This window comes from Pelobates fuscus, chromosome 5 (assembly GCF_036172605.1).
Source record: "Pelobates fuscus isolate aPelFus1 chromosome 5, aPelFus1.pri, whole genome shotgun sequence".
NCBI lineage: Eukaryota > Metazoa > Chordata > Amphibia > Anura > Pelobatidae > Pelobates > Pelobates fuscus.
In genome coordinates, this window is record NC_086321.1 from 369,804,633 (window position 1) to 369,820,813 (window position 16,181).

The 16,181-nt window shown below is 38.5% G+C and overlaps 1 protein-coding gene and 1 non-coding gene across 2 annotated transcripts in view; one reads left to right on the plus strand and one right to left on the minus strand.

The window, feature by feature from the left end:
• Window positions 1–4,122: 4,122 nt before the first annotated feature.
• On the minus strand, window positions 4,123–4,204 carry TRNAS-AGA (transfer RNA serine (anticodon AGA)). The gene has a single exon. It is a non-coding gene; the product is annotated as a tRNA-Ser (tRNA).
• Window positions 4,205–7,077: 2,873 nt separating this feature from the next.
• The window catches only part of BPTF (bromodomain PHD finger transcription factor), a 72,204-nt gene continuing 63,100 nt past the window's right edge, over window positions 7,078–16,181 (plus strand). The window contains exon 1 of the mRNA XM_063456142.1: window positions 7,078–7,267. Coding sequence (XP_063312212.1) covers window positions 7,141–7,267 — 127 coding nt within the window. The 5' untranslated portion in view covers window positions 7,078–7,140. The remainder of the gene's footprint in view (window positions 7,268–16,181) is intronic.

Genomic DNA, 16,181 nt, shown 5'->3' on the forward strand with positions numbered 1-16,181 from the left:
TAAGTAGGGGACTTACTCCTCCCACAAATTCAGGCCTCCACAAGTTCAGGCCTTTTAACATATATATAAAACATACAAATGGAGAGGTTTGTACTCACGGTCTTTCGTTGATATCATGAATTTTATTGAAGTTAACTATGGTGTTAATAGGTCCCCCCACCCTCAGGGTCCCCCTCCCGCTGGGCTGAAGGGGGAGGAAGGGGTTAAAATATTATCTTTCTCCAGCGCCGGGCTCCCTCCTCCTCTAAATGCGCATGCCGCGCGCGCATTCAGCCAGTCCATAGGAAAGCATTATCAATGCTTTCCTATGGACGCTGGCGTCTTCTCACTGTGAAAATCACAGTGAGAAGCGCGGAAGCGCCTCTAGCGGCTGTCAATGAGACAGCACTAGAGGCTGGATTAACCCATATGTAAACATAGCAGTTTTACAGCAGGCAGGATTAACACTAGATGGACCTGACTTCATTGAGCTGAAGTGGTCTGGGTGCCTATAGTGGTCCTTTAAGAATAATCTTACCCCAGGTGAAGTGAATACCGGAAACCTGCGTTTCTCATCGAAAAGTGTTGTAGAGGAAACATGAAAGTATATCAATGAATCTGTTAAAGTGCATGAATATTGGGGGGCGGGGCCTGACAGCAAAGATGGCCAGTCGCACTTGTTCAGTGCTCCTGTGACTACGGACAAACTTATGAGGTTACCGACTGACAAAGGGGCATTAGCGGCACACGGAGACCGGGATCAAGCGTAGCAAAGCATGCTGAACACACCGGTACCACTCCTCAACCGATGCGCCACGGAAAACCTCCAAACGAACATGAGGCCTAACTCTGAGCTGAGCCCGCGGACTGGGGGAGGCGGCCGAATCCCCGGTTCGGGACGCGCTCTTGAGCAGAAACCTACCGCAGCCCTGCTACCCCCCCCTGTGGACCGGCGGGGGTCATCCCGGTCCCCGCAGGGGACGGTTACCCCCACACTAATATCTGTACAAGCGGCGAAATTAACAGCCACGAGGAGCTCACGAGCATCAGCCAAGATGGCGGCGCAACCGCGGCCTGCGATTAAGCGACCATGCCTCACACCACCCAAGCATACAGGGGACTTCGTGGACCTGCTGCGCACCCATCTCTGGGCAAAACATAAGGCCCGGAGACAAACTTACCGGATGGCGATGAAAACGGTGGCGGCGTGGATCCGTCCGACCACTCGGCGCACCCTATCTTTATGCCCCCCTCATACCTTCAGAGTAACCTTTACACCAAGCAGGACCCAAAGCAGCACCACGCGGGAAACCACTAAAACTTATGCTGCAACGCCTGCGGAATCTTGCGACCCCGCGCCACTGAGGGCGCCAACTCCTCGCTCAGCGATCCCGGAAACCGGCAACAAGCAAAGCATGAAACCCCACGCTGACGACCACAAAGCCCAATGTGAAGCGGAACCAGCTGCAGCGAAGCTGAATCCAGAGAAACCAAGCTGTCGGGAAGCTCACACACGGCCCACTGGGGAGGAAACCCAGAAGAGAAAAAGGAGAACACTACAGCCCTCAACGGCCTATACATGGATCTCTTCCACACACCGGGAGACTGACCCCCCCTGTGGCGGGCAGGCAGGCCTACACGGCGACACAAGGGGTGACAACCATATACCAGCAGCTGGCGTTGGTTAAGTGACTTTACTGTTCGTTACGTTAGCTGCCTTAATTATGTCGACCTACTCATTATTAGTCAGCTTAGCACAGTTATTTTTGCCTTATTGATGCAACTTATCACACACTTAAGTGTAACTAAAACTGACGTATTCACTACTAGCCTAGCAAGCTTAATGTAACTTGTTAATGATACACACGTTGTTGTTTTCATGTGGCTTTTTTTTTTTTCTATGAAAGGAAAAACAAATTGTGTTGCTTAATTTAATGTTGGCAGCGACTGATAATTCTATGGCAAAGCTATTTTTTTTTCTTTCTTTTTTTTTTTTTTTGCATTTTATTTTATTTTAATTCTTGCATCATCGTCCCCCAATGTATAAATACGTACACACTGAATCAGCCTTCATGGCATAATACGTAAAACTGTGCAGTATGTTTTTCAAAGATGTATAGGCTCCGCGTCAGACTTATGTTATAGCAACCGAGCTCCTTACCGACGCTGGCCTACTATACCTCATGTCGTTAAAAGCCTGATTTAAAAGCCTGATTTAAAAGCCTGATTTAAACGCCTGATTTATATGCCTGTCTTTTAAGCCTGTTTTCTACGCCTGTTTTTATGCATATTTCGTCTTTACAAATAACAAAAAAAAGTGCATTGTCTATTTACCCCCTACTGTAACTAATGTCTTGAAACCTGCATATGGAATGCCGTTGGGGTACCATATGTATGCATGTGACTAATATACGCACTACAAAAATAAAGAATTAAAAAAAAAAAAATAAAAAAAAGTGCATGAATATTAAAGTTTATATTTACCAAAAGTGCATACATACAAAGACACATACATAAAAAAAAAAAAACAGACAAGCAGACACACAGACAGACATACATACATGCACACACAGGCACACACACAGACAGACAGACACAAATACAGACACACATATACATACACACACACACACACAAAATGTTTAAGTCACCCTCCTGTTTCCTACCTTTAAGGTGCAGGAGGGTGAATGGGGTCCAGTGGTGGCTCAGGTGGATGGGAGTCAGAGTTCCCACTCTGACTCCCTCTGCTTCCTCCCGCGCGGGCTCTCAGTAAATAGCTGGGAGGAGTGATGTGCAGTAATTTCCTACCAGCTCTCTGTGATGTCATCATAGGGGGCCTGGTCGCGCTGTTAAAGCGCCCAGCGCTGACTGGGCCCCTTCACAATCCACATCCATTGGGTGGCCCTGACAGCATGGGCCACCCGATGGACCCCTTGGACGGCGGGCCCGGCGGTTTGCCACATGGGCTGGGGCCGCAGAAGATGATGGCGGCGGATACCCGGTCACACCGGTATATGTAAAAACAGCTTTAAAAAGCTGCAGATCTCGTGTCCCTCCCCTTCTAACCCCGCCCAGACATTCTGTGGCTCTCCAATTACAGACTTCCCAATTCAGCTCAATGAGACGTCTTTGCAAGGTAGGTGCTCTGGGCAATTGCTGCCTCTCTAGCACTTATCTGATTGGCAGCCAGGGGTTGTAAGCAAGGTTTCTTTGAAAAGGTGCCAATTTCTATTGAAATCTCTTTTAACATATTTATTTATATTTATAAAATATTTTACCAGGAAAGATACATTGAGATTTCTCTCGTTTTCAAGTATATGAAGAATTTCAGCAAGCTAAAATGCCGTAGGGGTCTGGAGTGTCCCTTTAACCCCTTAAGGACCAAACTTCTGGAATAAAAGGGAATCATGACATGTCACACATGTCATGTGTCCTTAAGGGGTTAAAGAGATAGGAACAAAATCCATTGTCAATTGTTGAAAGTGTGACATTCACCAAATGGTGCACTGTTAAACTAACAGTAATATAGGAAGAGATGTAATTCAGTCCACTGACAAAGATGGCGATAGCAGCCTAGAAACCTTTTAGTGTACAGAGTCCTGGTTTTAGCCAGGTAGCTGTACATACTGTATGTCAACTACATTCATTTTAACATGTAATAATTAACACCCAAAAATGTTAAAGGAATCCTTATAAATACTAACAAGAATGCTATTTGGACATTTCCATCTACTGTGTGTGAAAAGAAATTCAGTAAAAAAAAAAAAATAGCTGAATTCTGGTCTACAAACTGCAGTAATTGTTGCTGCATTCCATTTTCTAGATTCATGTCTGAATGAAGCCAGGTAGGTGATAATATAGCATCTCTAGAAGTTAATTATCCCTGGTTGAAAATACATGTTACCCAATCTGTAAATATTAAACTGGTAGTGAAAGGGTTAAAAACCCATATAGTCATAGAGAAAAAAAGCTAACTGACCCAGATGCATTGACACTAAGCTCAACTGGAGATTTGTTTGTAGCCAATCAGATCTGTCATATAATTTGTGAGCAAACTCACCGGAAATTCCCAGTTTGAAAACAGTTTCCTATTATCTGCATTTTTAGGGAATTTGTGTAAATTGTAGGATATTAAAAATATTGCGTAGTCGGCAGGATTCGAACCTGCGCGGGGAGACCCCAATGGATTTCTAGTCCATCGCCTTAACCACTCGGCCACGACTACTTGATACTAAGACTGTAAAACTCACATTTATACAAGGTGGCAGTAGTGTGTCACAGAAATGTATCCTGTAGTTTATATTGAAAGCTGTATTGGTAAATAACACAATACATTGTATCAAGTTTATTTCTATCAAAAATCCATTGTATATTCCATAGAACTATATGTAATAAGCCCTATGTAATACATAGTGCTATATGTAATGATTTCCCTACATGTTCCACAGTACTACATGTAATAAATACACTGTATCCCACACACTATATGCAATTAGCCACCAATATATCCCAAACACATTACACATTACATGTCATAAATCCTCTGTATCTCATGTACTATATGTAATAAATTCCCTGTATCCCCCCTTTGTATATGGTATACTATTTATGTAATAATTCCCCCCATATATCTCATGTACTATATGTAACAATCCCCCCTATTTACTATATAAATATATATGTATATATTTCCCCCATGTAATATAGTATATAATAATCCCCCCATATAATATAGTATATATTAATTCCCCCATATAATATAGTATAATAATTCCCCCATTTAATATCCATATAATAATTCCCCCATATAATATAGTATATAATAATTCCCACATATCATATATTATATAATTCCCCCATATAATATCCATATAATAATTAATTTCCCCCATATAATATACTATGTAATAATTCCCCCATGTAATATAGTATATAATAATTCATTTCCCCCATGTAATATAGTATATAGTAAATCATTTCCCCCATGTAATATAGTATATAATAATTCATTTCCCCCATGTAATATAGTATATAATAATTCATTTCCCCCATGTAATATAGTGTATAGTAATTCATTTCCCCCATGTAATATAGTATATAATAATTCATTTCCCCCATGTAATATAGTGTATAGTAATTCATTTCCGCCATATAATATACTATGTAATAATTCCCCCATGTAATATAGTATATATTAAATCCCCCATATAATATAGTATATAATAATTAATTTCCGCATATAATATATATTAATTCCCCCATGTAATATAGTATATAATAATAATAACTCATTTCCCCCATGTAATATAGTGTATAGTAATTCATTTCCCCCATGTAATACAGTATATAATAATTCATTTCCCCGATGTAATATAGTATATAATAATTCATTTCCCCCATATTATATACTATGTAATAATTCCCCCCATGTAATATAGTATATAATAATTCATTTCCCCCATGTAATATAGTGTATAGTAATTCATTTCCCCCCATGTAATATAGTATATAATAATTCATTTCCCCCATGTAATATAGTGTATAATAATTAATTTCCCCCCATGTAATATAGTATATAGTAATTCATTTCCCCCATATAATATAGTATATAATAATTCATTTCCCCCCATGTAATATAGTGTATAGTAATTAATTTCCCCCATGTAATATAGTGTATAGTAATTCATTTCCCTCATGTAATATAGTGTACAGTAATTAATTTCCCCCCATGTAATATAGTATATAATAATTCATTTCCCCCCATGTAATATAGTGTATAATAATTAATTTCCCCCCATGTAATATAGTATATAGTAATTCATTTCCCCCATGTAATATAGTATATAATAATTCATTTCCCCCCATGTAATATAGTGTATAGTAATTCATTCCCCCCATGTAATATAGTATATAATAATTCATTTCCCCCCATGTAATATAGTGTATAGTAATTCATTTCCCCCCATGTAATATAGTGTATAATAATTACTTTCCCCCCATGCAATATAGTATATAATAATTAATTTCCCCCCATGTAATATAGTGTATAGTAATTCATTTCCCCCATGTAATATAGTATATAATAATTCATTTCCCCCCATGTAATATAGTGTATAGTAATTCATTTCCCCCATGTAATATAGTATATAATAATTCATTTCCCCCCATGTAATATAGTATATAATAATTCATTTCCCCCCATGTAATATAGTGTATAGTAATTCATTTCCCCCCATGTAATATAGTGTATAATAATTAATTTCCCCCCATGCAATATAGTATATAATAATTAATTTCCCCCCATGTAATATAGTGTATAGTAATTCATTTCCCCCATGTAATATAGTATATAATAATTAATTTCCCCCCATGTAATATAGTGTATAGTAATTCATTTCCCCCATGTAATATAATACACTATGTAGTAATTCCCCCCTCCCCCTCCCTCCTTCATGTGCTTTTCGAAGTGCTCCCAGGCTGTGAATGGCAATCCCGGCAGCCGCCGGCAGGGGGAGCGCGCTCTCCGTCTCGCTGGCATCACGTGACCCTGGCCTGCGCTCGCTTTCCAGTCACTGAGAAAGAAGAACAAAGATGGCGGCCGCGGCTGATCCGAAGCGAGGCGACGCTAATTCGGATTGAACCGAGGCCGGATTCGCGCGTTCCCCGCCGCAGCTCTCCGTATCCGGGTCTCCCGAACCCCCCAGTGCCGGCTCCGCACCCCCCGAGCCCGGCCGGCCGGACCCCGCGCTCAGTATGAGGGGGCGGCGAGGAAGGCCTCCCAAGACCCCGGCCCACCCGAGCTCCCACCCCCCGGGGCCCACCGCCAGCGGCTCCCCCCCGGCCAGCGGCTCCCCCACCCCGGGGCCCACCGCCGGGCTCCGCTCCCGCCTCCGGGGCAGCAGCCGGGGCCGCTGGGCCACAGACACCCCCCGCAGGCCCAGCCCGGCCCCCAGGGGCCCCGGGAGGAGGGGGGGCAGGAGGGGGGCCCCTGGGGGGAGGAAGGCCGCGGGGGGAGCCGCCGGCCGGGGGGGTGGGGGCCGCAGGGGCACGGGGGCAGCGGGGAAGGTGGTCTATGATGACCATGAGAGCGAGGAGGAGAGCGCCCGCTCCGAGGATGGGGACCCCGAGGGCCACAGGGACAGCGAGGAGGAGGAGGAGGACATGGGGGACTCGGACTACCAGCACGACATCGAGGAGGACATGGAGGAAGAGGAGGAGGAGGAGGAGGATGGCAGTTACTGCACCGACAGCAGCTTCAGGAGCCACAGCACCTACAGCAGCACCCCCGGTAACTGTATAATAATAATAATAATATATAATAATATATCATATATTATACACACAGCACCTACAGCAGCACCCCCGGTAACTGTATAATAACAATAATATATAATAATAATATATCATATATACACCGCACCTACAGCAGCACCCCCGGTAACTGTATCATAATAATAATATATCATATATCATATATTGTATACACAGTACCTACAGCAGCACCCCCGGTAACTGTATAATAATATATAATAATATCATAATAATAATATATCATATACACACAGCACCTACAGCAGCACCCCCGGTAACTGTATAATAATAACAATATATAATAATATATCATATATTATACACACCGCACCTACAGCAGCACCCCCGGTAACCGTATTATAATAATATATAATGATATATCATATATTATATACACAGCACCCAGAGCAGCACCCCCGGTAACTGTATAATAATATATAATATCATAATAATATATCATATACACACAGCACCTACAGCAGCACCCCCGGTAACCGTATTATTATAATGATATATCATATATTATATACACAGCACCCAGAGCAGCACCCCCGGTAACTGTATAATAATATCATAATAATATATCATATACACACAGCACCTACAGCAGCACCCCCGGTAACTGTATAATAATAATAATAATAATATATCATATATCATATATTATACACAGCACCTACAGCAGCACCCCCGGTAACTGTATAATAATAATATATAATAATATCATAATAATATATCATATATTATACACAGCACCTACAGCAGCACCCCCGGTAACTGTATAATAATATATCATATATTATACGCACAGCACCTACAGCAGCACCCCCGGTAACTGTATAATAATATATAATAATAATATATATTATACACACCGCACCTACAGCAGCACCCCCGGTAACTGTATAATAATAATAATATATAATAATAATATTATATCATATATTATACACAGCACCTACAGCAGCACCCCCGGTAACTGTATAATAATAATATATAATATATTATACACAGCTCCTACAGCAGCACCCCCGGTAACTGTATATTAATAATAATATATAATAATATATCATATATTATATACACAGCACCTACAGCAGCACCCCCGGTAACTATAATAATAATAATATATAATATTAATATATTGTATACACAGCACCTACAGCAGCACCCCCGGTAACTATATAATAATAATAATATATAATATAATATAATAATAATATATCATATATACACAGCACCTACAGCAGCACCCCCGGTAACTATATAATAATAATAATATATCATATATACACAGCACCTACAGCAGCACCCCCGGTAACTATATAATAATAATAATATATAATATAATAATATATCATATATACACAGCACCTACAGCAGCACCCCCGGTAACTGTATTATAATATAATATATAATATAATAATAATAATATATCATATATTATATACACAGCACCTACAGCAGCACCCCTGGTAACTGTATAATAATAATATATAATAATATCATAATGATAATATATCATATATTATACACACAGCACCTACAGCAGCACCCCGGTAACTGTATAATAATAATATATAATAATATCATAATGATAATATATCATATATTATACACACAGCACCTACAGCAGCACCCCGGTAACTGTATAATAATAATATATAATATCATAATGATAATATATCATATATTATACACACAGCACCTACAGCAGCACCCCCGGTAACTGTATAATAATAATATCATAATAATAATAATAATAATATATCATATATTATACACACAGCACCTACAGAAGCACCCCCGGTAACTATATAATAATAATATTAATATATAATATAATAATAATAATATATCATATATTATATACACAGCACCTACAGCAGCACCCCTGGTAACTGTATAATAACAATATATAATAATATATCATATATACAGCAGCACCCCCGGTAACTATATAATAATAATAATATATAATAATATCATAATAATAATAATATATCATATATACACAGCACCTACAGTAGCACCCCCGGTAAATAATAATATATAATAATAATATATCATATATACACAGCACCTACAGCAGCACCCCCGGTAAATAATAATATATAATAATAATATATCATATGCACACAGCACCTACAGCAGCACCCCCGGTAAATAACAATATATAATAATAATATAATAATAATATATCATATATACACAGCACCTACAGCAGCACCCCCGGTAACTATATAATAACAATATATAATAATATAATAATAATATATCATATATACACAGCACCTACAGCAGCACCCCCGGTAACTATATAATAACAATATATAATAATATAATAATAATATATCATATATACACAGCACCTACAGCAGCACCCCCGGTAAATAATAATATATAATAATAATAATATATCATATATACACAGCACCTACAGCAGCACCCCCGGTAACTATATAATAATAATACTAATATATACTAATATATTATACACAGCACCTACAGCAGCACACCTGGTAACTGTATAATAATAATAATATATTATACACAGCACCTACAGCAGCACCCCCTGTAACTATTCATAATATAATAATATATACACAGCACCTACAGCAGCACCCCTGGTAAAGTATAATAATATATCATATACACAGCACCTACAGCAGCACCCCCGGTAACTAATAATATAATAATAATAATATATCATATATTATATATTATACACAGCACCTACAGCAGCACCCCCGGTAAATAATAAAATAATAATATATCATATACACAGCACCTACAGCAGCACCCCCGGTAAATAATAACAATATATAAAAATATAATAATAATAATAATAATATATCATATATACACAGCACCTACAGCAGCACCCCCGGTAAATAACAATATATAATATAATAATAATAATATATCATATATACACAGCACCTACAGCAGCACCCCCGGTAACTATATAATAATAATATATAATAATATATCATATATATATATACACAGCACCTACAGCAGCACCCCCAGTAAATAATAATATATAATAATATAATAATACTAATAATATATCCTATATACACAGCACCCCCGGTAAATAATAACAATATATAATAATATAATAATAATAATATATCATATATACACAGCACCTACAGCAGCACCCCCGGTAAATAATAATATATAATAATATATCATATATACACAGCACCTACAGCAGCACCCCCGGTAAATAATATTATATAATATATAATAATATATCATGTATTATACACACAGCACCTACAGCAGCACCCCCGGTAAATATATAATAATAATAATATATCATATTATACACAGCACCTACTGCAGCACCCCTGGTAACTGTATAATAATAATAATATATTATACACAGCACCTACAGCAGCACCCCTGGTAACTGTATAATAATATATAATAATATATTATACACAGCACCTACAGCAGCACCCCTGGTAACTGTATAATAATAATAATAATAATATATTATACACAGCACCTACAGCAGCACCCCCGGTAACTGTATAATAATAATAATATATAATAATATATTATACACAGCACCTACAGCAGCACCCCTGGTAACTGTATAATAATAATAATATATAATAATATATTATACACAGCACCTACAGCAGCACCCCCGGTAAATAATAACAAAATATAATAATATATCATATATACACAGAACCTACAGCAGCACCGCCGGTAAATAATAATATATAATAATATATCATATATACACAGCACCTACAGCAGCACCCCCGGTAAATAATATTATATAATATATAATAATATATCATGTATTATACACACAGCACCTACAGCAGCACCCCCGGTAAATATATAATAATAATAATAATATATCATATTATACACAGCACCTACTGCAGCACCCCTGGTAACTGTATAATAATAATAATAATATATTATACACAGCACCTACAGCAGCACCCCCGGTAACTGTATAATAATATATAATAATATATTATACACAGCACCTACAGCAGCACCCCTGGTAACTGTATAATAATAATAATAATAATATATAATAATATATTATACACAGCACCTACAGCAGCACCCCTGGTAAATAATAACAATATTATATAATATATAATAATAATAATATATCATATACACAGCACCTACAGCAGCACCCCCAGTAAAAATACAATAATGATATTATATAATATATATCATATTATACACAGCACCTACAGCAGCACCCCCGGTAACTATATAATAATATATAATAATATATTCTACACAGCACCTACAGCAGCACCCCTGGTAACTGTATAATAATATATTATACACAGCACCTACAGCAGCACCCCCGGTAACTATTCATAATGTTATAATAATATATACACAGCACCTACAGCAGCACCCCTGGTAAAGTATAATAATATATCATATACACAGAACCTACAGCAGCACCCCCGGTAACTAATAATATAATAATAATAATATATCATATATTATATATTATACACGGCACCTACAGCAGCACCCCCGGTAAATAATAATAATATAATAATAATAATATATTGTATACACAGCACCTACAGCAGCACCCCCGGTAAATAATAATATATATATATATATATATATATATATATATACATACACAGCACCTACAACAGCACCCCTGGTAAATAATAATAAAGTATAATAATAATTTATATACACAGCACCTACAACAGCACCCCTGGTAAATAATAATAAAGTATAATAATAATTTATATACACAGCACCTACAGCAGCACCCCGGGTAATAATATAATATATATCCTATAATTTATATACCAACACCTACAGCAGCATCCCGGGTAATAAAATAATATGTATCATATAATTTATTTACCAGCACCTACAGCAGCACCTCAGGTAATAATATTATAATATATATCATATAATTTATATACCAGCACCTACTGCAGCACCCCGGGTAATAAAATAATATATATCATATAATTTATATACCAGCAGCTACAGCAGCACCCCAGGTAATATTATAATAAATATAAGTGTGTGTGTGTGTGTATATATATTATTTAAATGTATACCAGCAGCACCTCTGGTAATATATGCATATACACCTTTTGTAATAAATCGTATATACTAGCAGCACCTTGGCTCCTCTGGGGGGGGGGGGGCTTTGATCCTTTTTTTGTTTGCTTCTCTGTTTTCCCTTTGTAAATCATCTCAAAATGTATTTTTATTTCTAAGAATTTATTAAAAAGATTCAAGATCTTCATGAAGTACTCGTATTGACTGCATTGGAATTTGATTTAAATTTTAATTGCAGTCAACAGATTTCATAAGTCTCTTTCATTAGTTCATTGAGAGGTGTTCCTCCTAATTAAATAATAGAGTGGGAGGGGCTATACCCATCTGTAGTGCTGCCATGGACATATCCAGGAAATGTTTATAGTAAATGTCTAAGTTGGCAAAAGTGGACACAAGGTGGCGCTGTCAAGTTTTGTCAGTTTACCCAGCCATTGCTACCAACCGCTATGGTAAACATATGTAATCTCGCTCATTGCAAGACATTGTCTGTGGAGACTCCCAAGGTCTCATAGGATCCTCCATAGACATCAGTGTTGTACTGTTTGCACATGCATTAGAGTACAGCATTGACAAGACTTCTGGTGGATGAACCTCCACTATCAGAAGAAAGCAGATGGCAATGTGTACAGGGACTACTTCATGTAAATATAACTTCCTTCTCCTCCACCCACGGGCCCTTACACACCAAGCATGCACGTCGCCATCGAGTGTCTTCACAAAATATGAAAAAAATACACTTTTACGGAACCTTAGCGGTAGGAATTCACACACGTATTCCTAAAGCTGGAGTTTTATACTGTTTAGATTCCGCAACCCCCAGGGAGTCTGAGGGTTCTTCACAGTATTTTAGCTGTTTTTTGAACTGCACTCGTCTGGACAGCAATCTCAATGTCCCAACTGGAATCTGCTGACATTTATCCTCTGACTTGGGGGTCACAGCCCCTAGTGCTCCTATCACAACTAGAACTACTACTGACTTCACCTTCCACATCCTTGATAGCTTGGTATTTGTCCATCTTCTCATGTTCCTTCTTCCTGATGTTATAGTCACTGGGTATTGGCACGTCCCCCCCACTGCAGTCTTCTGTTCCTTGTCTACCAGCACGATGTCAGGCTGGTTGGCCACTACTTGCGTCTACTATGTGCCGGATTGTTTTAGAAGCCTCTTTGCACACACTCTCTGAGACAATCCAGCAAATAGTAGTCGGGTGCAAGATATTAGCAGGGACTGCATACATAGAGAGGCACAACCAACCTGCTGAAATGTATAATATGTAAAATATTTTTTCCCCATTCGCTTCAGAAATGATTTTTGTAAACAATAAAGATTTGCATAATTTTTGCCAAACTCAGAATTTTCTTGCTCTTGCTGAGCTTAATCCAAGTAATTACTTCTAATACAGAAGCATTGATGATAAAAGGCGCATTTGAGACTGTCCATACAGTTCAAAAATTAATGAGAAGAGAAGATGGGTTGTGTGACAGCCGTTTGGGAGTGCACACAGCACCCATTCTTTGCATGATTTTCTGTCCAGTTTGTCATTGAAGCTCTAAGAAACATGCATTTAGTGGAGGGGGTGGGGTTATGACAATCAGTCATAATCCTGCCTCTCTGGGCACTCATTGTACTTCACCGAGAAGCATGCAGAGTGATATCTGCAGTCCTGTTCAGCATAGCTAAAATACGTCTCTGATTATTCCACAGACAGCAGTCAAACTGTTTGGATCATTGGCAGCAGCTTGATCCATATATACAGATATTAAAAGACCAATTAGACTATTTTATCTTGTGGGCAAAGTCAAGGTTGACAAAACTCTTGTCACTTCCCACAGTCATTGTTGGTGATGTCTAAGGGAAATGAACATATTGCAAGAGTGGGTTATGCTGGAGAATACCCTATAGACCTTGTGCACAAGAGTACAGCCATGACACGCCAAAAGCTGAAGAAAGAATATATGGGAGACCATCAGGGGAGTATGGTTACCTTTAACGTCACTCTGTGGCTGCTGCACACAAAGTATAAAAAATGTAAAGATTCCTGAAACTGACCGAGCTGGTGTAGAGGGACATTGTAAGTACCAAAACTACTACATTTTAATGTAGCAGTTGTGGTGCACAGACCATGTCCTAGGCAACAGCAATGTTTACATTTGCTAAATTTCTCAATCAGTATGTCTTTATTGGCTGTCATCAGGAAGGAAGGAATCGCCACTCATATAATAAATGAAACCAGGACAGCCACTAGAGGCGCATCCTAGTAAAGACGTTTGTTTATGGAAAGCCTTTGGATTCAGCGTGTTTTTATGTAAACCATCCGATGGGCTGAGTGTGGCAGTTGCTGCAAATGTCTAGGAGGTCCCAATCGTTCTTTCTGAGAAGCATTGGGTTGACATAAGATTGTCCGTCAGGATGATCTTCCGTAAGATAAGCAACTGCTGCGTCAAGACAGGGACGAGATTGGATAATGGGTGACTTTTGACAGCGTTACTTCAGTTTAACAGCGGGAACCGGCAAAGTAAACAAGCAGAGGAACACGCTAACGTAAATAAAATTATTTAATAATTAAGAATGTTCCTTTACGCTAAGCTTTACCGCCATTATATCATCGTAGCAAAGCAGACTATATCAACATACTAAACTTGTCACAATATATTTTTCTTTTTTCTAATCAGAGCATAATTGTGTGCTTCATGGTGATAATTGGTTGCGTTGTTAATTGTTCAGTTATGGTTCCTGTGGTACAGCGTTGCAGGAGCTCAATATTGCAAAAGATTGCAGGCGCAACATTTTGTGCCTGCTGTGAAACCATTTAGACTTCTGTACAGGGAACATCACTTTAAGGGAGTGCTTTCCATCTTCGGGCTAGGTAAGGACATGTAATGTATTGCTTGGCTGCAGAGCTGGCCTTAGCAGGGTCATTATAAAAGAGGAGAGCGGTAATGTCTATTGCTCAGCTGTAGTAAGTATAAGTGGGAATCTGTGATAAGGATCAGGTTTACTGGTGATGTGGTTACACTTTGTTTTACACTAGAGCTTAATAGTATTTTTCAAGTCAGCATTTCTACTTGCAGTCTTGAATCTGTGTTTTATCTCATTATGTAAAATCTATCCTTTCTGTGTTGCCATGGCAATGCCGAAAAATGGAAGGAGGTCAATTAATATGGCTAGTTATGTTTTCATTATACAATGCAAAGAAATGGACTGTTTCTAAACGCATAATCTACAGACTGATTGTCCTCATACCCCTGTTGAATCATCAGACCAGGAAATCATGGCGCCCCTCCTACTTCTCAGTGCAAGCCTTTATGGTTCTTTTCTTTAAGCTGCCACACTTTCACAGTCGAAAAGTTTTGTGCCACATTTTTGATGTTGTGCATATTGAAGTCATAAACAGAATATATTTAAAAGTATAGCTCTGATTATATAGATTACGTTGTCACTTCATAGGGAGTTAAAAAAAACATTGTGCCGTGCTTTCACAGTTTTTGAATGGTTTAACAATGAAGAAGGGTCCCTGGCCACTCAGTCGGCCCCTGTCTACATTAGCAAAAGCTGTGATGGGTCACGTAGTGTCAGCTGAGCACTCTCCATTTGTCACTGCTGGCCGTCGCTGGTATGGCTAAGGCAGAGCTATTCTTCTTTAACCATACACCCCATGGCGGCGGAACCACAGGCATTAGAGACCTCTCATTCAGTGTTAAACCAGTTAAAAACGGTTTAATGCTGAAACGTTGAATGGTGCCAGGGATCTCCAGGCACCATGTATACTTTAATGAGATTAAGTGCTTATGGT